The sequence below is a fragment of the Clytia hemisphaerica genome, unplaced genomic scaffold (assembly GCF_902728285.1).
Source record: "Clytia hemisphaerica strain Z4C2 unplaced genomic scaffold, Clytia hemisphaerica genome assembly, whole genome shotgun sequence".
Lineage (NCBI taxonomy): Eukaryota > Metazoa > Cnidaria > Hydrozoa > Leptothecata > Clytiidae > Clytia > Clytia hemisphaerica.
Genome location: NW_027103994.1, coordinates 355,714 through 378,074, shown reverse-complemented (window position 1 = coordinate 378,074; position 22,361 = coordinate 355,714). Strand labels below are relative to the sequence as shown.

The window sequence follows — 22,361 nt, the reverse complement described above, 5'->3', positions numbered from 1 at the left end:
GAAATGATTTAGATTTTATTCGCTTTCGTACTATACTTAATAAGCGCTCGGCTGCCCCACGCTAAAATACTCTAACAGAGTGATCCAATTTAATTTAATCGCAATCAAACTCATCGAACATAATTGTAATCGAACCAATGGAACATAGTCAACTATTAATCGAACCAATCTAACCTTACTCGAACGCAATCGAACACAATCGAATATTACCCAGGAAGTGCCTGACTGTATTCGATCGCGTTCGATTACGTTCGATTGGTTCGATTGCAATTTTTGTTCGAAGTTGTTCGATTGACACCATCTGGCTATATGCTTACTTAGCTACAAGTTCAAAAACACGACGCTGAATTTATTCTCTTCTGGTACTACTGGGGGTACTGCTTACTGCTGTGGTATATACCGTGAGAAAGGGTAACTTGCATCAGTGGAGGCTAACATGCATAGCCCTCAAATGAATGACCTGTCTGGTCATTAAAATACAACTATGGAGCTCTGCTCGAAGCTCTACTCTACCATTTCTTTTTTATTTAACTTTGTATTTTAATGACCAGCCAGGTCTTTCATTTGAGGGCTATGCATGTTAGCCTCCACTGATGCAAGTTACCCAATCTCACGGTACCCTATACCTTCACCACATAATATATCATACAACCCTGAGGAAAGAAAGAAATCTCACAGGTGAGAGCTATCAATTAAAGAAGGAACACAATTTCTTACCAGAATGGGTATGTCGAATAGTCGTATAATATACAGGAAAAAATCTGGAAAAAGTCATAAACAAAAATCTGTTCATTTTTTACCAAAAACCAAAAACTTCGGTGATCGGGATGATAAACCGGGCAATATTAAACGGGGAATACTTATCCGAATTTTTGCCTTTAGTGTCATACTTTGATACGAATGTAGATTATAATTTAAATAACATTTTAATGGTCATTCTGTATATATTTTTCGTGTAAACAATATTTCGACCTGCTTGGTGCAGGTCTTCGTCAGGTCTAAACAATACAAACGGTTGAAGGCGCTACCTTGACTTTTTTTGACGTCAAAAAAAAGTCAATGTAGTGTCTTCTCCCTAATGTGCGAGAGCATTGGCTTCCAAAACCTAGATGTCACATACTGACCATCGTCTAAATTAAGACCATGGTCACTATGTGGCGCCGTCTGACGGAATTGGATTTCCAATGCCTCTCGCACTTTTCTATCAAATTTGTTCTCTTCAGTCTTTAAAAGCCCTAGCTTCGTTCCAATTAAGTCCTTGGGTACAGTCTTTAGCATGGTTAGTTATACCCGAAATGTCCCATTTTTCATCTTCAACGTTCTTTTTGTGTTGGCTGACACGTGTGGATATCTTTAACCCGGTCTCGCCAACATATCTTTTACCACATTTGCATTCTATCATATACACACCAGGGTGACTGTTAGGTGGTAGTCGGCTTTTGTTCTTAGAAGTTAGCAAAGTTTTTAGATTTGAACCACTCTTGAACACTGTTCTGTACCCAGCATTTCGGAAGGATTTCCTCAGTTTTGGGCTCAGACCAGGTATCCAAGGTAATTTAACGATCGGTAGTTGCTCTGGATCATTTCGATTGTCGGTTGTCTGGTTCCTGGTTCTGTCGTAATCGTTTGCGATACGGGTTAAAGTGTTACGATCATAACCGTTCTCGACAAAGTTATTTATTAAGAAATCAATTTCTTCCTGACGGAATCGGTCATCACAAATTCTGTACGCACGATTAAGAAATCCAGAGAATATACTCTTCAACACCTTTGGGTCATGAGCTGAATTAGGTTTAACTTGCACGTTAGTGATCGCATTTTTACGGTGAATTTTCAATTCATAACGGCCATTGTTATTTCGAACGTTCACGTCTAGAAAGTTCAAACTTTTTGTTGTATCCTCGGTTTCCATAGTGTATTGGGTGTGTTCATTTTGTTGGTTGAGAATTTCTTGGAACTTTTCAGCTTGATGGACGGTTTGGAAACGGGCATGGCTATCGTCGACGTAACGAACGAAGGATTTAGGTGCAACAGGAGGGTCGTGTGCGTTGGCTGCTTGAAGTGCGTTATCCGAATTTGGTTTGCACCGCGGGAAAGTAGGAAAAAAGCGCGGGAAAAGTTTGTTTTTGATTGAATGCATGATGCCGCACGGGATTCTATATGCTCTGTGCTTTTCCAGGCTACTCTGTGCTGTGCTATCTTTAAGCCCCTCTTTACAAATCACTGACATATTTTGTTTTACTTTTAGCAAAAAAGATTCTTTATATGATATGTTACAGATTTCTTTATCTCATTAAAAAAATATTCCGATTTCTGAAATGGAGCGGAGGTATCATTTGTTTACCCCCTGGTGTGTTTCCCTTGTGGTGTTAATGTTTGGGCTCACTCAGCAGATTTAAAATAGCCAGGGAACAGGCTTAATTCCATTTTCAAAAAACAACCTCTCGTATCGGTAAAATAAAAAAGTGCGGAGCTATATGTACGCGATTGCGTCCAAGATTTTCCAGCGTTTTCTAAATTTTGTAAATGATTGTGTCATAACTGACTGCAACCCATACCAACCCTCAAACCGCATTCAAAAAACTAAAGCTAAAATCAACATGTACCGGGTGACCCACGAAAAAGTTCAGACGTTTCCCGACATCTTGAGGCCGAACAAATGTCCCAAAGTTCTTGGAGTTTTGATATTTAGAAAGTAGATATCCTAACTTAAAATTTGAGCTATCACTCTTTAAATTTGACCAACTTGTTCTCTACTTATGAGCTTTTAAAGTCAAAATTCACTTTTCGGAAAGTGTAAAAAACACGTAAAAAAGAGGTATTAAATTTATGCAATCAATTAGAAAATCACTTACAAATTGACTTATTTAACGAGTTTTATGACATTAATAATTGATAAAAACACCTTTGAAAGTAATTTTTGTTTATAACAAGACTAGTTTTTATAAAAATTGGCGCTTTTGTAGATTTTTCAGATTTTTTTCAAAAAGTGTATATCAAAAACTTGACGTTTTTACCAAATTTGACACCCCTTTTTTACGTGTTTTTTACACTTTCCGAAAAGTGAATTTTGACTTTAAAAGCTCATAAGTAGAGAATAAATTGGTCCAATTTAAAAAGTGATAGCTCAAATTTTAAGTTAGGATATCTACTTTCTAAATATCTAAACTCCAAGCACTTTGGGACATTGGTTCGGCCTCAAGACGTCGAGAAACGTCTGAACTGGGTCACCCGGTACAAAACAGCCAAAACTAATATAAACGACATTTGAAAAAAAACAAACAAAAAAACACGAATTAATGAAGAAATCAAAACAACGTAATATTGAAAACGATGAATTTGGGATATGACAAAATCCCGTCAATGTGTTGTTTGGTTATAAGTCTCTATAAGTAGAAATTATATGCACCTTTTGTCAAAACTAGAAGTGTTGTTAGGCCTGTGAAACAAAAGCTGTGCAGGATTAAAGATCATACTGTGAAGATGCCGTCATCAGAACTGAATAAAATAAACAAGAAACTCGATTTGTATATTTTCCTATTGATCTATTCTTCTAATTGAGTAATAGCGGTGTAGTTATCCCGTGTCGTATTTACTTTGAGTTTATAATTAGTAATTAGTTAGTTAATCCTATGTTGTAATGAGTTAATCACAGTGTTAATTGTTTTTGAATAGATGCTAGCTGTTTAATTGGGATGTACCAATGGTGATGCTTTCTTCTTAGAGGAGCAGAGAGAAAGGCTTTTTTCCTTCATATTAGCGTACACGCGGACCCTCAAAGAAACTATCCTTTGCATCTAGTGAGGATGCTAAGTTGAAGTTCAAAGTTCGGCCTTTTACGGAATCTCTTCTTTGAAAATGAAAGTTTTCGTCAGAATTTGAAAAGTTGTTTTGAAAAGAATTTTCTTCAAAAAGGGAACTATTTCGTTGCACTCGTCTATATACCCCAAACAATAACATATTATTGACAATATATCCCATTATATTAACGCCTGTGTGGACCAAATCCTACAATACTGAACAAAAGGTTTGTAGACTTCTGCAATATTTGCAAAATACTTCAATATCGATCAAAAACAAGTTCCCAAGAGGCTCTGGGTGCTTTCCAAACCCATCCAAACCCGCTCAAAGTCTTTCGGAGTCACACACTGCAGTCTAACCACAAAGGCAAACCACAAGGGCTTGATTAACTGGCTTACACCAGTATCAAAACGCTGATTTTTTGCTTGTGGTTCCCTCAAAAGCAATTCAAAGGCAATGCAACGACTTCAAAAGTGTTTTTCTTAACTTCCATCCCCTTTCAGACACATTGAAGAGTCATTTTTCTCATCATTTTTCACTGAAGTTCCATTTGTCTACAACCTTTTGTCCAGCATTGTAATCATTTGCATTAGGACGGCAGGTCGAACGCACCACAAATTGCTATACCTCAATATGTCTATGATATACTTTAATACTGTTTCAAATTCTAAACTAGAAAACAAATTGGACATCAGAGAAAGCCATTCTCTGTGAAGAAGATAGCTCTATACCGATTTTCCAAGCTTTTTGCCAAAAGCAATGTTACACAATTGAATCAACGGAAACATCTTCATTTTCGCAGTTACTTGGTTCAGAAGTGACTTTGACCTGTCTACCTCTTCGAATAGATTTATATTTATCAAACATTAAAGACTTAGCCACATGTAAAGCATAAATTACGTTGCTGTAATTTTACAAACAAATTCGAATTAGACTGTGGAATAGATTTAGTATTGTTGAGATGCAATATATGAAAGAAACATAAATTTACAACAGATACAAATAGCATTTACTCGTCAATTAACTGAATCCAATAATAGAAATATAATCTTAAAATCCAATCCAAATATGTGCATACCACAAATTTCAGAGAAATTGTACCTCAATTTTCTGATTATCAATAATACATATAAACTACTCCATACAAATCAACATACAATCTTGCAACAATTTAACGAAGTAAAACATCATTACAAGCTGTCCGATAAAGTAGGCCCGGCTGAAAAATCACAAAAGTGGCTGAAGGCTCAAAAATGAGATAAAATTCGCTAGGAATTTGAGAAAAAAATCTCATTTGCTCAAAGTTTCCCTAGTCTCCCCGCTCCCGTCGGGCCTGTTAAAAAGATACATACTGTAAAACAATCCTGAGACAGATTATTATTTTTCAGATAGCTTGTCCATTCTATTTGTGTCTTATGATATCCGGACAATCTAAATTACTATGCTTTAGTGACTAGACTAAGTGCCTCCGGTACGTTTGCCGTACGCACTTTATGTCTTCATTATTTTTGAAGATATTTTTTCCTGTGTTATAAAAGAAGCAAATCTAACAACGCCATGTAAATGTAAAACAATTTAAAACAACATGAAATAAGTAAAAATAGGCAACTATAGGTTTTTATAAGAACTTCAAAAACGTTTGAAGCTTTCGGATGTTCTTAATTTTCAATTCTCAATAGATGTGGACAATTGTTCCTGGCAAACCTGAACCTAATCCTTCTGTGATGTAATGGTTGACTATGCTATAGTCTAAGACAAATCACTATCTAAGAAATGAGCCCAAAGCCGAAGAAAATTCGCAAACGGGTTTATTGCCGAAAAGAGTTTACAGTCGGTAGAGTTTGAACCAAGCTCGGCCTTTAAACTCAGGCGGTTTTCACCACGGAGCGACCAAGAAAAGCCACAAAACCGTTTTTATGCCAAAGAGTTATCGTCCGTTTCTTCGAAACTCTCCCGCCGATTTTTTTTCTGTATACCGCCATAACGAACGATAACATCGTCTAATGGAATGATTGACTTGGTCCTGGCGCGATTCCTGGAAGGTTTGAAGACTTGCTGTGATTGATGAAAGTGCAAATAGAGAACTTTGAATTTCTAGCAAGTAACAGACCAAATATTATATTGAAGAAAAGTTATATTCAACAAAGTTTTTTGTCGAAAAACGACGTTTTCAAAATATTAAGATGGTTTTAAAAAGCCTAAGACTGAGAGGATAAAGTCTAGCCTAAGAGAAGAAAGAAGAGAAGAGAAGCCTCCGAATCATCCGGAATGCGGACCCTATCCCTGGATTGATATCTATCCTAGGTTATCCCTGATAATTACTTACCAGACACTACTAACCTGCGCTCGCGAAATGACAGAGGTATTGGCGCATAGATGATGATACTCGAACTACACATGAGGATATTATCACAGGTGTTGAACCTATGAGTATCGTCACCACACCACACGCAATGCCTGGCATACTCCCAAAACTCTTTTATCAGAGTGATAGCACCCAGTTCCCCTCACAAGGCATGGGTCGACCCAGGTGAAGGTGCATACACTTCCCAAGTGAATCATAACACCGAGTGAGAATCAAACCCTGAAATCCCAGTCGGGAATCAAGTTTGATAACAACTACACTACTACGCCTAAAAGTGCTGAGTGTTTTCAACATAGTTAGTTAGTCTAGCCATGAACATATAAACGACTGGACGTCTATCTTTTACTGTCTCTTTGAAGCGAGCTTCATTGCCGCCTGTATTTCACAATTGGTATGAAAAATCCGACAATATTCCGTCATAATTTTATTTCTTTGAATTATTTAGGTAAAAGGATTGATATAGCTTGAACATTACTCCTAATGCACAAAAAAATTATTTTCAATTTTTTTCACAAGTTTGCAATATATTTTATCGACATTTTCAACTCTAAAATGCAGAATTTTAACTGCGTGTATACTTTTGAATCCCTTTTGTCACTCCAATAATTTTTTTTATGACTTGAAAAAAATAGCTTGCCAAAGTTGAGAGCATGTTTCATAAGAATATCGAAATTAGAATGTGACACTCTCTAAAATTGTTAGACACTTTTAAGTCAAAATTTAGAAATATTAGTCGGAGTTTTGACAAGCTGACGATGATTTTGCCTCTGTTATCTTTGTTATGATATAGATAAACGACTTGAGAGAAGAGTACAACAACAGAGACTTTTGTCGAAGTTTTGACGTTGTTAGCAAGGTATTCCCAAGTGGTATATCATCAAAATCTGTTGTTTCATTTTATGCTTTTAACGAGGCGGCAACGAAGCTAGCAGCCTTTTCTACAAAAAGACAAAGGAGATGGATGTCCAGTCGTTTATATGTTCTAGCCTATAAGGGAACTTAATTCTTAATTAAGTTTTTAACTTTACTAAGGTAGCATTTGTAACAATATTGCGAACTACATTCCTGTGTTATCGGTATAATTAAATCATTAAATCGTCATTTAACATACACGTACAAATTATACTTAATTTGCAACCACTAAAATTAGCTCAGTTATCGAGTTTGATAATAGGAGGACGATGTACATCATAATTAGCTGAAGAAATATTTCTGAAATTAACTACAAACTAATGACCTTTCATTACTCCGATAACATAATCTTTTCAGAAATGACAGGTTACTATTTTACTGTCACTGCGACAATTTCAAGCAATAAATTTTAATATAATCTTATTATATAATCAGCCGCTCCCCCAATCTCCTCCCCGTGTATCCCAGGCTTTATTTACGTTATTGATTGAATCCAGAGGATATATTATCTAGCGCTATCAGAAAGCATCAAAAAAGTTGATAATACGCAGGGAGCGAGGTTGCCGCTCCCCCTGAAAATTTAACGTTCTGCTAATTAGCCCTATGTGGGGAGGGGGGGGTAAGTTTATGCAAAATAAGGATCAGAGACTATGAAAATCTACAAACTCTTAAAAATTCATTCTATAACTTGGCTATAGAGAGTGTTAGTGTTTTAGTTTCCGTATTGAGCCTTTTTGACCTTTCAGAGCAAATACTTTTACCCATTTATACCGTATCTAAATCACCAAAACTTGCTTGTATAGTTAAAATCATATTTTTATGACTACAATTTCCATAGATGTACAGTGTATTTTATAATTTTTGGACAATTAACAGCTCCATTTATTTGCTTCATTATAGCCCAACCAGTCTCCCTATAATTTTTAAGTATGAACCTTCTTTAGCGGAATGAAAACGATCACATGGTACAGTCTCATGGTCTGTCATTTATTGTCCGTTGTCTTTCAAGATATCGTATATCGATATATCATCTATGATCTCGAATTGATATTTAGTCACTGGTCACGTGGTAAACTTTGGCCCAATAGTCGTAAAAAGATTACCTCACGTGGGAAGTTTCATCCAATTGCATAAAGAAAGAAGAACGTCACGTGGGTAACCACAACCAATTATGATCAATGTTAACCAATCATTGCAAAGATAAGATCATCACGTGATCACCCTCATCCAATCATTGAACAGAAAGATGCGTCACGTGATTTGGTAAGCTTGTAGGAGACCAAACAGGGTACCGAGGAAAGCCATCGTTAACGTCATGCAAAATACAAACAAATCGAGGTGAACATCCATCATATCATGCATCATCTGAAACGCAGAAGAAAGAGGATATATTTGACGCTCTCTAAGACCATGTTCTTTTTTGACGTTTCGAATTTTGACGTTCACACTAGTTTCGGAACGTCTGAGCATGGCCTAATTCGACGTTCGTCTATTCGGTGCACTCCGTTATTCGATAATATTGAAAGTCACCGTCAACAAGAGGCTTTTTTATTTGATAAGTTCCATTATTCGATGAAATCCTAATCCCCCTTGAAAATTGAAATAGAGAGTGTTAGCTGTATTTTTAGTCCACATCGACGTTAAATCTATCAATTCAGAACATGTTCTAGTGTGAGAGCGAGAGGAGACCGGAATAGAGTAGTTTAACAGAAAGTATTACATCAAATTTCTGAGGTCGTCTCTTTACTAAGTAATTTTGACGCCATTCCTTCCATGTAAACTCGACCTTCAGGTTTTTTAGGATAGTTTTAAGCCCTGAATGAATGGGATATGACATAAATCTTATTAAACTGTATGCTTTTGCTGCAATAATTAATGGACATACACCAAACATGAAAATTAATTAATCAAAAAAGGCATGTGGTCACAAGCACGAGTTCACCGTTAAATTGCTTTCTACAAGTGATCGTATGAGCCAATTGAAATTGAAGCCGATCTTTAAGGAGGTAATAACCTCAGAGGCAGTTATCGGAAGAGCAGCAGTCATTAAAATATAGATTGTCATCGGAAAATTACGCTGATACCGTCCCCGATTCTTTTTTTGAATCCCTTAGAGTAAAGTGTCCTAACGGGTATAACAGAGTCCTCCTGGCGGTATGATCTGGTGGTCCTTTTGCTGGAGGTTAGGAACCTTTAGTTTTGTACTATTTGTTCGTGCTACCTACACTTTAGATAAAAAAAAAACAAAAAACAAAAAAAAACAAAAAAAACAGAGACATGTCATTTGAGATGAATGGTGCTAAAAAAAATCTGTAAAAGAGTGTTTCACGTGTAACTGAGGCAACGAAATTTCTGAAGATATCAGATACATACTTGAGTTGAACCTGCAGCATTGGGTCATTCCATTTTATATCCATACAGGGAGTGGATGAAGATTTCCAGGGGGTAGCCCGAGAAGAATTTCCAGGTGGTCTCAAGGAGTACCCTACTCAAGTTTTCAAAGAGAAAATATTAACGAATTTATTCGAGCTGTGATAGTCACAGTACTAAAGGAGTGCTTTTTCATTTCTCCAGGTTTAAAAAGACTGGTTTTAGTTCATCCACCGTCACACTTTAAGGTATGAAAGGGTTTCTTTGCAAATTTTGAATTTTTGAAATCTTTGAAACGATTGAATTGAAAAGGTTCGTCCACCCCCCCCCCCCCAATGTATGAGTTTTTAATGGAACAGTCCATTCAGATCAGGAGTCAATAGACTTTTACATAAATTACGTCACATCAACCTCTGCCTCGTTTTGAAACGATTACCAAGGTGATCATCTTCCTTGAGATTTTCAATCAAAAGAGTGCTGAACCTCTGAGATTTTGATTTGCATTATTTTCAAAACAACGCGCTAGTTGGTCGTGAGATTAATTATGAAAAGGTCTTTTAAATTTGCCTTTTGGGCAACACTTCCATTCAAAGAATAAGAAAGATTCATGTAAAAGTTTGGTGCTTTTCGCGAAAGTTTAATGATTACAATTTTTTTAAATTCTAATGTCTGAGCATCAAAAGAAAAACTTGATATGCACAATAAAAAAACCGAAAAATTATAATAAACATGCTGTTATACTGACTACCCAAAATATACAAAATATAAAGAAATCACCCCTGTATCCCAAACGTAAGTTGCGTAAGTTTTATGTTGGAAACCTGAGGGAGTTTCTACTTCACAAAGAGTTTATATAAAATAACTTTTTAAATTTTGCATGAGTTTGATCAATCAGGTTTCAAAGCCATCGATTGATAATAACTGATCCAGCACAAGAAAATTCGTTGAAAGACATCGCAAGTATTTTCTTAGCGCCTTTTTTATTCGCGCTCCGTTCGGCGTCGTTGTTTCCGTAAACGTGAACGGTGAATTCCAAATGAAACTCTTGTCCACCATGTACGTTACCGTTGTGACGTAAGCTGGTGATTTCAAATTCGTCTTCTACGCCTTCCTTCCTTTCACGATCCCCGGTCGGTGTATCGAAATTACGGATAGGCACGGAAAATTTCATTCGGGCGACCCAATGGTCTTTCTTTGAAGGTACGGTAAAAACAGCCGTGGCGCGATATCCATCAGTTATGGTCGAATCAATCATAAAGATACGACATTTCGGTAAAACCACCTCGGCAGCTGGCGGTTCAGGACAGATGAAATTCCCGAATTGAATTGACCGGATCCCGATTACATTCTGTTTCTTCGTTTCGAGTCGTTTATCCGGATGCAGAAGATGTGAGCGCCACGTCAAATCAATTTTGTAATGGTCACCTGTCGACAGACGCTCCATGCGGTCACGGTAAACATCTTTGACGAAAATCGTGAAGTTTTGTTTGTTCCCTTTGTCCTTTTCTTTACGCAGACCATGATCCTCTGAAAATGCAGAAACTTACTTAAGAGACTTAACACAATAAACATTGTTTCATTTTGACATAATAAGTCCAATAACAGTCGATTAGGGTTTAAGATTTTGTCCTCGTTGCAAACATAATTACGAGTGAAATATTATCAAATAAAGATCATTTAGTCCGTCCATACTTTTAGCTAGCAGTAGAAGCATGAAGGCTGTATTTCTTGATAACGGGCTTAAATAAGATCGCGATTTTTTCTGCGTTGATAAGATTAAAACGTTAAAAAATATTGAAAAATTGAAGGGTTTACAATAATTGAAATAAGATTAATTGATTGTTGATTGTACTGTGTATTGAAATTTGTTACTTTTACTGGAACATACAGAAAAGTCAAATTACCTTCCCACGGATGAAACACATCCAGCTCGTGACTAAACGTGATTTTGATATCTCCGTTTTCAAACAGTTTCCTATCGTCAGAGCTCATCTTTTGTGGGTTCATTTCTTGCAAAACGGGTAGTTTTAGGTAACCTTCAAATCCTTCGATGTGGTCTCTACAGATGTGGAAGTATTGATTGCAAGGATATTCTTGTCTATTCCACATGGCAGAACAACCATTTGCTACTGATGCATTGACCAGAACCACTACAAGGGCTAACAATTTATGTACCATTTTTACTATACGGAATCAAAACCGCAACTCTCTGTCCTTTTCTCTCAGTTACCAAATTCAAACGACAGACAGACTGATTCTTAAAGGATACTAGCCTCAACTTTTAAACTTTCAAAATTAAAACTAAAGGTCTGATAAAGATAATTGGCATCAAACGGAAGCTTTTCAATTCCCCCAAAGGCATTCCTTATCCTCTATATTTAAAAGAAAATCAGAAATCACCGGCTTTAAATAATCTAGGTTTATTATTCTATAGCTATACAGTTTGGAGGAGGTCTTTATGGTTTTATGAAAAGGTCAGCTTAACTGAGGAGCTTGCAAGTGGCCTTACTTACCTATATGGTATTTCCTAGACAATGCTATCATCCCTTAAAGAAAAAACGTAAACGAAAAGTTTCCAGCCGAATACATTTGAAAACAAAAAGTGGTACGTGTTTTTTTAATAAGCACGCTTAAGATTCACCCCGAACCAAGTTTTTAGTGAAATTTCCGAAATCTTGTAAAAATTTGTTCAGATTTTGGGAGCAGTGGAATGTAGCTAGCAGTGGAATGTCTTTTTTTTACTTGACCTCTACCAAACTTTTTAAACAGATAAAAATGAAAACTTTTTTTGAAAAATATTTCAGGCTGGCGTATAAATTATGTCATGTTTAGGAATTCTGCAAATCTGAGCCTTCATATGCTTATAAGCGTTATGCTTATAAGCGTTATGCTTATAAGAAAACATGACGAATTTGTAACAAACACCTTTGTTAATATACCTGTCACTGATTATTGCCCCCTAGCAGGATGTTCCTCAAAATTTTCCCTTCTCTGATGGCCTTATTTAGACGATGATGGTATACATTAAAAGAAGAAATTTCGGCGGTAAGAAAATTTGGCCAACCTCCGCCAAATTAAGTTCCCGCCAAAATTAATTTTTCCGTCATCTGTCGATATAAATCCTCGCTAAATTTAAATTGCTTAATCTATTTCCCCAAATGTGTGCTATTTTAAGCTTTAAAACAGGATTTCCTTTTTTAATGACGTTTTTTGGACAAAAATGTCCTTCGTCCGCCAAATTAAATTTCGGCCAAATTAAATTTTTCAAGTTAACCACCAAATAAAATTCCCTCTGAAAAAACTTTTTTGGCCATCCGTTAAATCAATTTCACGCCAAAATTTCTTCCTTTAATGTAGATAGTTCGTTATTAATTGTCGTTTTATCATTATGATAAACGGACCTTCCACATTTTAAGACACGGCATAGTGGGCGGCAAGCTTAATAATTGAAACATAGATGTTATTCGTACTAGTAATAACATGGTTTAGAGGGTGATTTGGGATTAATAACCCCGAGGTTCATTGAAAACATTTCAAAATAGCCTGAACGTAGTGAGGGCTATTTTGAAATGTTTTCAATGAAACGAGGGGTTATTAATCCAAAATCACCCGAGAATACCATGTTATTCCGCGTTAATTATATGGTCAAAAAAAGAATTGAAAAACAATCAATCGTTTTTTTTTGTTTTTTTTTCGAAACTTATAAAAACATTCGAAACTATAAAAAACATTTCATTGACACTCTTATCTAGATTTGCTTAAAAATTTTGTGCGATATTTTGTTAACCAATCAAAATGCTCTGAAGATATCGTACGATACTTTTCAACCAATAGAAATTCTTGTTTACATCAGGGCGATTCCAAAAAAGCGGGGTTATTACGGATTTATCGCCCCGTTCGTCCCTTACAAATCTAAGCTAAATGTAATCAACCATATAATTAAGTCACAACTTAACCATCAGATTTATCCAAGTGACTGAATCAAACTAGCTTAGATTTCTAGGTAACGACTAAAAATGAATGACAATATTTGAAATAAATATAAAAATTCACCGTGAACTTTTTTCCGCGCAAAGCATTGTGGGCAATTTTCAGAGGTCAAATCTGAGTTTTCACGTTAAGCCGTCTACTGAGAGCTACGATTTACTAAATACCATCAGCAGGATTTTCTGGAAAATATTTCATTCGGGAATGTTGAGGATGATTTTCGAGATTATCATTTTAACCCTTCTCAAGAATGAAGCGAGCAAAGGCTAAATGCTGATGAAATAGACGATTATTGAGAATTGCCAATTATCATGACAATTTAGGTTTGTTTAGTGCGTAGGGGTTATAGATCAAGATACTATAATACATTACAGGGATTTGCTGGCGTAATAAAACAACAATCCTTTGCATGATATTTACAATGTCATAACTTCAGACATACGTGGGAAGTATCTTAATCTGTTTTTTTTCCTAGAGAGCTTAAGAGCTGCTTTCCACAGAGCTTATTAGAGGATTGAATTAAAATGGTCTCCCTATGGCGTCTCTAGAGCAAGACCTTTGATATCAATACCCAGATCTACCACATTTAATAATTTTTAACTAGAGTTTTAACTCATCTACTGATTATATAGTGATACGAGCCCACCCCATCGGGGAACCGGCCCTTCTTCTTATGTAGTGTACTTGATGCCTCTCTGCTTGATGCTCAGCAACTAAGAGAAGGATCAAGGGTAAGTGGAGAAATCCAGGGAGAAAGAGTGGCGCCCTCCCCTAACTTCGGGTAGATAGCTATCGAAAGAGGAGCCTTCGGGTCGCCTCCGACTGCGGTCGCAGACTTACTTACTTACTTACTTACTTACTTATGTAGTGTGAATTGCAAACCTTTATGAAAGTCTTTCACTAGAGAATGAGCAGAGTACTACTCCTTACGAAGTAAGATTCCTCCTTTTTTCACGTTGGAACGGTTAGCGATGTCTAGATACTGCTAGTGCACGCGACATACAGATACCATGATGTAATGACGACACTCGAACTACACGGGAGAGCACAGGGCTCGTTGCGAGCGTTTAACGGGATGAGTTTCACCACACACCACAACGTTTTTTTTTTTTTTTTTTTTTTTTACTAAGTTGGATTTAATTAGACTTTATATTCATTTGTAAAATCTAGATTTTTAGTACCCAACTTTAAATAAAGAATAAATAAATAAATAAAATGTCCGGCATATAACCCACAATCTTGTATCAGAGTTATGTTAACCTTCTACTAGTTTAGGCTCCAAATTATCACTTTCAACGAAAGATTTGTATCTTAATAGACCTACGTTCGTTATCTAATGATACAAAAGTAGACGATGTTATCGTCCGTTACAGTGATAGTAAAGGCGGGAAAATATTGTACGCGCGGATTATACAGCCGTGAGTTTCAAAGAAGAGTGGCAAACTCGACCGGCTGTAGACTCTTTTCGGCAAAAAGCCCCGTTTGCGAATTTCCTTTGGGTTCAGGCTTATTTCTTAGATAATGATTTGTCATAGACTATAGCATAGTTTACTACAATGGTTGATTTACATGGAGCTAAGAATCCACGGCCTTCCAAACAGAAACCAAAGCGCTCTTACCACTCATACCATAATGTCTTTTAGAATCATAATTCTAATGATAACTCATTCAAAAATATAGGGTTGTGGTTTGAATTAAATTTGAGGAGGCTCCTGAAAATCAGTGATTGCGGTACAGAAATCCAAGCAAGAAGCATTTTCAAATAAAATACAAGGAGTCTTAATTTTTCTTAATTTCATAGTCCTTCTTCATTGTCAAAGTAGTAGCAATTTCTCTCTAGCAATGAAGTCTAGACTAAGAGCTGTCGAAATAATGAAGAGCATCCTGCAATAGTAATTTGAACAAACGTACTAAATTATTAAATAGCCTAAGTATTAAAACGCTGTTTTTTAGACAAGAGATGCGTCGTCCATGTGTCCCTTTTTAATCACGTGGGAAGGTGACCATATGGAGAAAATCCTATTATATCTTGTGAAATTTTAATTAAAATCTCGATTTTTATAACAGTGTTGAATCACATAGAGGCGGTATATAGAAGTCTATAGAACAGTAGGAAAAACGTGTGATACTTTTCATCATTATTACTGCAGCTTTATTAGCCAGGCTTGACTCCCACGAGGATGTTAATATCAAGGCTAGTTAGATCATTGACTTCCAAGCCCGAAGGGCGAGACTCGAGACTCCTGGATGGGAGATAAAACCACTTATTTCCCATCCAGAATCCCTGCAAACGCCGGATTAAAACTAAAATCTATCGCTAGATTTCAAAAGATGCAGTCCTCAAAAACAAAGAAACCACTAGATACAGTCCGTCGTCATGATTACGGCGCGTTCTAGGCGCGTTTTGGATGGGAAATAAGTGGCTTTACTTTTACTTGCCTGGGAAAGGTTAGAGGATTTTTTTCTAGCTCCTCGGGGTTTAAACTCAATGGGATAGACGATGCTATGGTAATAAATAAAATAGATAATAAAATAATAAAAGGGATAAAAATAAACTTATACTCTTTTCATCCAAAAAATAAGCACCTGTAAAGTTTCAAACAAAAATCTCCCTCACTGGTTAAACCACCTCAGGAGGCTTAGTCCGATTTTACAATTTTGTTCGGGACATTTGTTAGCACCCTGGATTATATTTCCGACCTAGTCGTCAATCCTGCTTTGAAATTACTCCATTTCCTAAATAATGGCCCGATTAAAATGATATTCTATTTCAGTCCGAAAAATTCTTTTAGATTCCCCCCCTGGTACTTTTTTTTTCACGCTAATCTGTTAATGAAACACTATGCATAGCATGAATTTTCAACGACAAACTAAATAAATTAAAAGTTCTAACAAAATCTAATCTATGGTCCGCATTGGAAAAAGATTGCGGACATATCAAAGGCGACGACTCAATATGAAATTTACTCGAGATTTATATATGTTTAAAAAAACATTTTTTGTCAAGTCTACGCAGGAAATTGTCGATTCTTTTGATGTTATTACAATCGTTTTGATATTTTTGTAATAATCTAATATATATTGTGGAGATAGAAAGAGTAATCTTGACGAGCCAAAAGCACAATTCAAGCTGTGTATACGCCGACATGATTTCATAAAAGAATTGTAATCGAGACCTATTAAAGGGAGCAGTATATAAGGAGACAGTCCACTTGTCGTTATTAATGGCTAAGTGTAACATTTCGATACTGCAGGCTGACCGAAGCTTTAGCTTTCGTAGGTGAGTATATCTAGACATTTTCTACTCTGTACCAGAGCGTATCTTATTTTTATCGTTATGTAGTAAACTCTGTGCGCACTGTCTGTTTCATAAAAAAATTCCCGTACGGAAACCTCTGTTAAAGTATGATTGATAAATAGCAAAACTTTACTTGTCGTCTCCCCTTTCTCACCCGTACTCCATTGAACCGGCCAGTTTGAAAAATCTCAAATCAGAAAAGACAATGACTATAGACCCTCTACGGCAATGAATTTAGAAATTAGCCGTAGATATCGGGTCTGTGTACAGACTAGACATGGTTACGCTAGGGTTAAGTTAAACTTAAATAAACTGGGAACTCTTATAGATAAGAAGAAAGAAAAATGGTACATAAATTGTTAGCCCTTGTATTGGTTCTGGTCAATGCATCAGTAGCAAATGGTTGTTCAGACATGTGGAATAGACAAGAATATCCTTGCAATCAATATTTCCACATCTGTAAAGACCATATCGAAGGATTTGAAGGTTACCTGAGACTACCCGTCTTGCAAGAAATGAACCCACAAAAGATGAGCTCTGACGACAGGAAACTGTTTGAAAACGGGGATATCAAAATCACGTTTAGTCACGAATTGGACGTGTTTCATCCGTGGGAAGGTAATTATTATCTTCCGCTACAAAGTCCAGACCAGTGAAGTATAACCATAGGTTAGAAGTCTTTTGTACGGTGTTACCCTAATTGTTTTCACCATTGAGTTTAAAGTCCGGAAGATGAATTTTCAACCATTCCCGAGTAAGAAAATGCGAAGCCTTAAGATTTGCGCCACACTCAGAATGGCAGATTGAATCTAGCGCTCTCTTTAGCTTTCACAAAATCTGACCTTACGCGTAGCTCACGTTCTTCGGCTTTCATTCTCGTGAGAGTTTCGTCTCTAGTCCCTTACTCTTAGGTTCCAAATATACGCCCTCCCCCCCGCTTGTTAATTTTTCGAAAATTTTCCAACCCCCCCGGACCTTATTAGGACCCCCCCCGCCCGTTTATCAATTTTTAAGAATATTTTCAGTTGACAAAAAGAAATCCCCTTATTTTGCTCCAAAAAGCCTGATTTTAGCCTATATTTACCTTTTTTTGGGTTTTCAAAAGTACCATTTCCTACCCCCCCGGCAATTAGGTCCCCGCCCGTTTATCAAAATTTTCCAACCCCCCACTGTTCTTACTTATATCGAGGCTGAGGTTAAACGATCCAGCTTAATTTACCTTAAGATATTCACTACCAACTACGAGTATTACGAGTATGAAAAATTTTGGATAAAATTCATAGGCATCAATTATCGATCGGCCAGCGTTGAACTTGTTTAAAAAAGGCATCCGCAGTAAAGAAAATATAAATGAAAATGTGCTTTGATAGAAAATTTCCGTATTTTCAGAGGATCATGGATTGCGCCAGGCCACGGACAAAGGGAACAAACAAAACTTCACAATTTTCGTCAAAGATGTTTACCGTGACCGCATGGAGCGTCTGTCAACCGGTGATCATTACAAAATTGATTTGACGTGGCGCTCACATCTTCTGCATCCGGACAGACGTCTCGAAACGAATAAACAGAATGTAATCGGGATCCAGTCAATCCAGTTCGGGAATTTCATCTGTCCCGAACCACCCATTCAAGAAGAAATCTTACCAGCGTGTCGTATCTTCATGATTGATTCAACCATGACTGACGGATATCGCGCCGCGGCTGTATTCAACGTACCTTCAAAGAAAGACCATTGGGTCGCCCGAATGAAATTTTCCGTGCCTATCCGTAATTTCGATACACCGACCGGGGATCGTGAAAGGAAGGAAGGCGTAGAAGACGAATTTGAAATCACCAGCTTACGTCACAACGGTAAAGTACATGGTGGACAAGAGTTTCATTTGGAATTCACCGTTCACGTTTACGGAAACAGCGACGCCGAACGGAGCACCAATAAAAGAGGCGCTAAGAAAATACTTGCGATGTCTTTCAATGAATTTTCTTGTGCTGGATCAGTTATTATCAATCGATGGCGTTGAGCTTTAACAACAACAAACACTTTCAAGAGTATAATAAAAGTACATCAATAGAAGTAGTATTTAATTTTTTTTCCTTTGAATGTCAAGAGTGCATCCTTTCATTAAAGCACATTGTTTTTTATTTAGTCCCAAACTCGTTCCCGTGTATCCCAGACTTTACTTACGTTACTGATGGACGCCAGAATATTATCTAGCGCTATCAGTAAGAATCAAAAAGCTGATAATGCGCAGACCTTAGGGGTTGTTTTATTCCCTCATGCACAGACCTTAGGGGTTGTTTTTTCTACTTTCTAAGTCCCTCTTAGAGCAACAAAAAGTGCTCTGCAAGGGTATGAAAACCAAAAAAAGTAAAAAAAAAAACTTTTTAAGGATTAAGTTTTTTTTTCTCTAAGGGTCAGTTTAGCGCAAAAATTTATTGTATCTAAAGGTTAGGGTTTATAGATCAACATTTACCAAGTCTATCTAAGGTAGAACATCCAGCTGCGGAGCGCAAGTTCGTAGATTTAATCTCCGGTTTCGATCCCTTGTGGTTGGATAATTCCAAACAGTTTTTACTCTAACATCTCTCGTACAAACAAAAGAAACCATTTACTTACAGAACGAAAACCAGTATTGATATTTGTGTTGCTTAGTTTCTCTAGAATGATACTTTCCACCTAAAAAAACAAAACATACATAAAGGTCATTAGATATTACAACTTAACAAAAATTGGATAATCCAAGATCGAATTTTGTAAAAAAAAGGGATTCTTTTAAACATGGACAAATATCCAGTTTTAGCCAAACATGTAGACCATGGCGTCCTCCAGCTTTTTGCCCCCCCCCTAATAAGAGCTAAAATCCTCCATCTGGCCTCCCCCCACCTGTCTTTAAAATTCGTGCTCCCCCCAATTGGGAAATCCCCCTAGCCGTATTGTATAAGGGTTGCGAAGTGATGATCCAGACGCAACCATTCGCAAGCTACTATAGCAAAAAAAGACTCTCAAAATCCCTAGAAAGACAGGTTCATAAGCCTGAATGCCCAAACACACCAGGAAGGTCTGTATTTATCCTGTTACTCCTAGAGGACTGAATATACCCCCTATTCGTCTTTCTCCCCCCATCAAGCTTGAAAATTTCACTTCCCCCCTGGCACCAAAATCTGATTCCCCCCATCTTCCTGAGGGGGGGGGATGATCCCATGTAGACGATCTTATCATCTACACAAGGTGACTTTGAGATGAATAATTTAGGAAGCAGGATAAATGGGAACGGAGTTTAACCCGGGCGGAGTAAGCAGCAGCGGGTGTACCAAAAATACAATTTTCAGGTTTTTTTCGCTCGCTTATTGGCACAAAATCAGACCATTAATTAGCATTAACATTGCCTTATGTTCGATTTTGAAGAAGCAATGATTTGTCAATTCAAGTTCATTTTGGAAGAAACGGCGCTTTGCAGCAATCAGTACAGATAATGTCGCTGGTTCTTTGCCTTTGCCATTTTAGTTATGGCATCACTGTCTGATATTCCGATGGTGGATTGGAGGCCTGTTAATATCGCTCCGCGGAAACTCTATGGAATGGGGAAACCATACATTAAAAAAAACACGGATATAGATGATTCATCTCTTTACCTGAGTTAACAGTTGATATGGGTCACGTGAGTTGTCTACAGTGTCTTTCTTCAAATATAACTACAAAAAAGAGAGATAAAAAACAAGAAAGTTAATTTTTGAAGAGTAACGTACAAATAGGCTATTCCACAGTCTCAAAGCGTAACGGGTAATCAGGACCACAGCACGCTAATGTCTACCTACTATTGGTCAAAGATTATTGCGTTGGAGGCACGATCAGTCCTAATTACCCATGACCCATTTCGACTGTGAAATGGCCTACTGATGGCATCATTCGGTACTATAATTAGCCATTTTTTGAATCTCTTTCGAAACTTTTCATAATTTTTCAAAAAATTTAAAATTTTCCTATCGAAGAAAATCAAATATCATAAAGTCGAATTTCTACAAAATTTTCTCAATTCAAAAAGTAGTGCTGTACTTTTCACTTGACTTTATTCATGCACAACAGCAAATATCAGCAATTTTGGGAAAGATTAGTCATGTGAAGACAAAAATGTCTCTAATTCATAATGCTTGAAAACCTTAAAACACTTTCCAAAAATGTCTTCGAATGTAAAGAGTCCCTCCGAAAATAATGTCATTTTCATTACCGACCCCCCCCCATTGTTTAGTGTCTTTTTGATAACCCAACCGATATAATAAACTCATAATAAATATAACGTCTCAAAAATAATTTGTCACTGAAGTTTTTTTAATCAAACCTTTTGAAATTCAATTAGCACATCTAGAATGTAAGAACGATAATATGTTTCTAGTTCGTCATGGTTGATTCCGATTGAATCCATAATGATACCTGCAAAAAGGCAAGGGGTTTATTTTCAAAATTTCCATCATTCATCACTTCAAGCCACCATATAACAGGTGTCTAATAATCAGAGGATAGAAATAAACGAGGAATAGATGGAAAAATCTTCAAATTTTAATGAACAGAAGGAGGGGGCTAATTTCTGAGGAGGTTTGGAAACTGTACCTTCTATAAATACCACAATAAATAAGGTAGTTGTAGACCTAAAACCATAGGCTATTTAGAGCGAAATAAAAGATTCTTCTCTAAATAGCTGGAGATATTTTCAAAAATTATAACATCGCATATTGATAAATAAATTTTAAGTTGAGGATTTCAAGATAGACTTTATCTTGCTTAATACCTTCAGGTGATGCTTTCAAAGATTCAAATTTCTTCAATGTCCAATCGTTAAAAGTTGAAGAACCAAGAAAAGTGACGATGGATTGCTATGGGAAATAAAGAGAAATACAATTAAGAGACAGTAATAGAAAATTTCATCGACTCAACCTAACTGGTCTCAAAATTTATATGACAATTTGCAAAAGAAAAACGTATTCACTTTGCCGTAAAGGGGCTACTTTTATAAAGCTAAGGGTAACTTTCATAGCCCCGAATCCGCACACTCTTCTAGTCTGAAAAGCTTTAAATGATGATGCTTACTGGATAGAATAGAATGCAAACAAGTCATGCGAAGACTTTTTGATATCTAGATAAATTAATGACCAGAAAATATTGTGGTTTTAAGGCTATTAAAGAAAATCTTAAGAGAAATAGAGCATTTAGAGTATTCTAAAAATATTCGAGTCCAAACATGTGGCTCAATTTCGGCCAAAACCTAAGATAATAATAAAAACAATATAAGCATCAGATTTCAGAAAAGCCCAAGAAGGTGCCGATTGCAAATCCATACCTTTATACCAAAAAATAAAGTCGAGTGGACACGCCAAATATATTTCAAGGACATTTTGAGTTTGCAAATAACAATCCCATAAAACTAGCCGAGCCTCTCCCAGTCTTCTATTTTGTACCTATCTCTTATAAAAACCTCGTTTACTTAAACACACCATACAAAAAAACATACCCGTTCATCAACTTGGTCTGCTGTACGCATGCGCCGTAAAAACTGTTTCAAAAATGGAAAGTTGAAAATATGTTGAAGCAGATATTTTTTGAGTAATGTCTTCAGTTTTCGCATCTTTCGTTCTCGA

The 22,361-nt window shown here is 36.6% G+C and overlaps 4 protein-coding genes across 4 annotated transcripts; 1 reads left to right on the top strand and 3 right to left on the bottom strand.

The window, feature by feature from the left end:
* Positions 1-1,219: 1,219 nt before the first annotated feature.
* On the bottom strand, positions 1,220-2,230 carry LOC136811282 (uncharacterized). The gene has a single exon (XM_067067898.1). It carries the CDS (start codon positions 2,228-2,230, stop codon positions 1,220-1,222), a length of 1,011 nt encoding a protein of 336 aa, XP_066923999.1.
* Positions 2,231-7,873: 5,643 nt separating this feature from the next.
* LOC136811216 (uncharacterized) lies at positions 7,874-22,361 on the bottom strand. The gene is made up of 6 exons (XM_067067828.1): positions 22,235-22,361; positions 21,515-21,599; positions 21,068-21,159; positions 20,364-20,423; positions 19,348-19,407; positions 7,874-8,443 (listed from the first exon to the last, which is right to left on the bottom strand). Exons 1-6 carry the CDS (start codon positions 22,346-22,348, stop codon positions 8,330-8,332), a joined length of 525 nt encoding a protein of 174 aa, XP_066923929.1. The 5' UTR covers positions 22,349-22,361; the 3' UTR covers positions 7,874-8,329.
* On the bottom strand, positions 10,059-11,686 carry LOC136811306 (uncharacterized). The gene is made up of 2 exons (XM_067067922.1): positions 11,353-11,686; positions 10,059-10,975 (listed from the first exon to the last, which is right to left on the bottom strand). The coding sequence occupies exons 1-2, from the start codon at positions 11,624-11,626 to the stop codon at positions 10,347-10,349; spliced, it is 903 nt and encodes a 300-aa protein (XP_066924023.1). The 5' UTR covers positions 11,627-11,686; the 3' UTR covers positions 10,059-10,346.
* On the top strand, positions 16,607-18,857 carry LOC136811305 (uncharacterized). The gene is made up of 3 exons (XM_067067921.1): positions 16,607-16,715; positions 17,062-17,351; positions 18,123-18,857. The coding sequence occupies exons 2-3, from the start codon at positions 17,078-17,080 to the stop codon at positions 18,749-18,751; spliced, it is 903 nt and encodes a 300-aa protein (XP_066924022.1). The 5' UTR covers positions 16,607-16,715; positions 17,062-17,077; the 3' UTR covers positions 18,752-18,857.

Excerpts from the sequence above, each read along its gene's own strand:
- LOC136811282 (XM_067067898.1), bottom strand. The coding sequence starts at position 2,230 with ATGTCAGTGATTTGTAAAGAGGGGCTTAAAGATAGCACAGCACAGAGT.
- LOC136811306 (XM_067067922.1), bottom strand. The coding sequence starts at position 11,626 with ATGGTACATAAATTGTTAGCCCTTGTAGTGGTTCTGGTCAATGCATCA. Across the intron at positions 10,976-11,352 it reads TGTGTTTCATCCGTGGGAAG|AGGATCATGGTCTGCGTAAA; the intron begins GTAATTTGACTT and ends CTGCATTTTCAG.
- LOC136811305 (XM_067067921.1), top strand. The coding sequence starts at position 17,078 with ATGGTACATAAATTGTTAGCCCTTGTATTGGTTCTGGTCAATGCATCA. Across the intron at positions 17,352-18,122 it reads CGTGTTTCATCCGTGGGAAG|AGGATCATGGATTGCGCCAG; the intron begins GTAATTATTATC and ends CCGTATTTTCAG.
- LOC136811216 (XM_067067828.1), bottom strand. The coding sequence starts at position 22,348 with ATGCGAAAACTGAAGACATTACTCAAAAAATATCTGCTTCAACATATT. Across the intron at positions 19,408-20,363 it reads CATATCAACTGTTAACTCAG|GTGGAAAGTATCATTCTAGA; the intron begins GTAAAGAGATGA and ends TTGTTTTTTTAG. Across the intron at positions 8,444-19,347 it reads TCAATACTGGTTTTCGTTCT|ATGATGCATGATATGATGGA; the intron begins GTAAGTAAATGG and ends TCTGCGTTTCAG.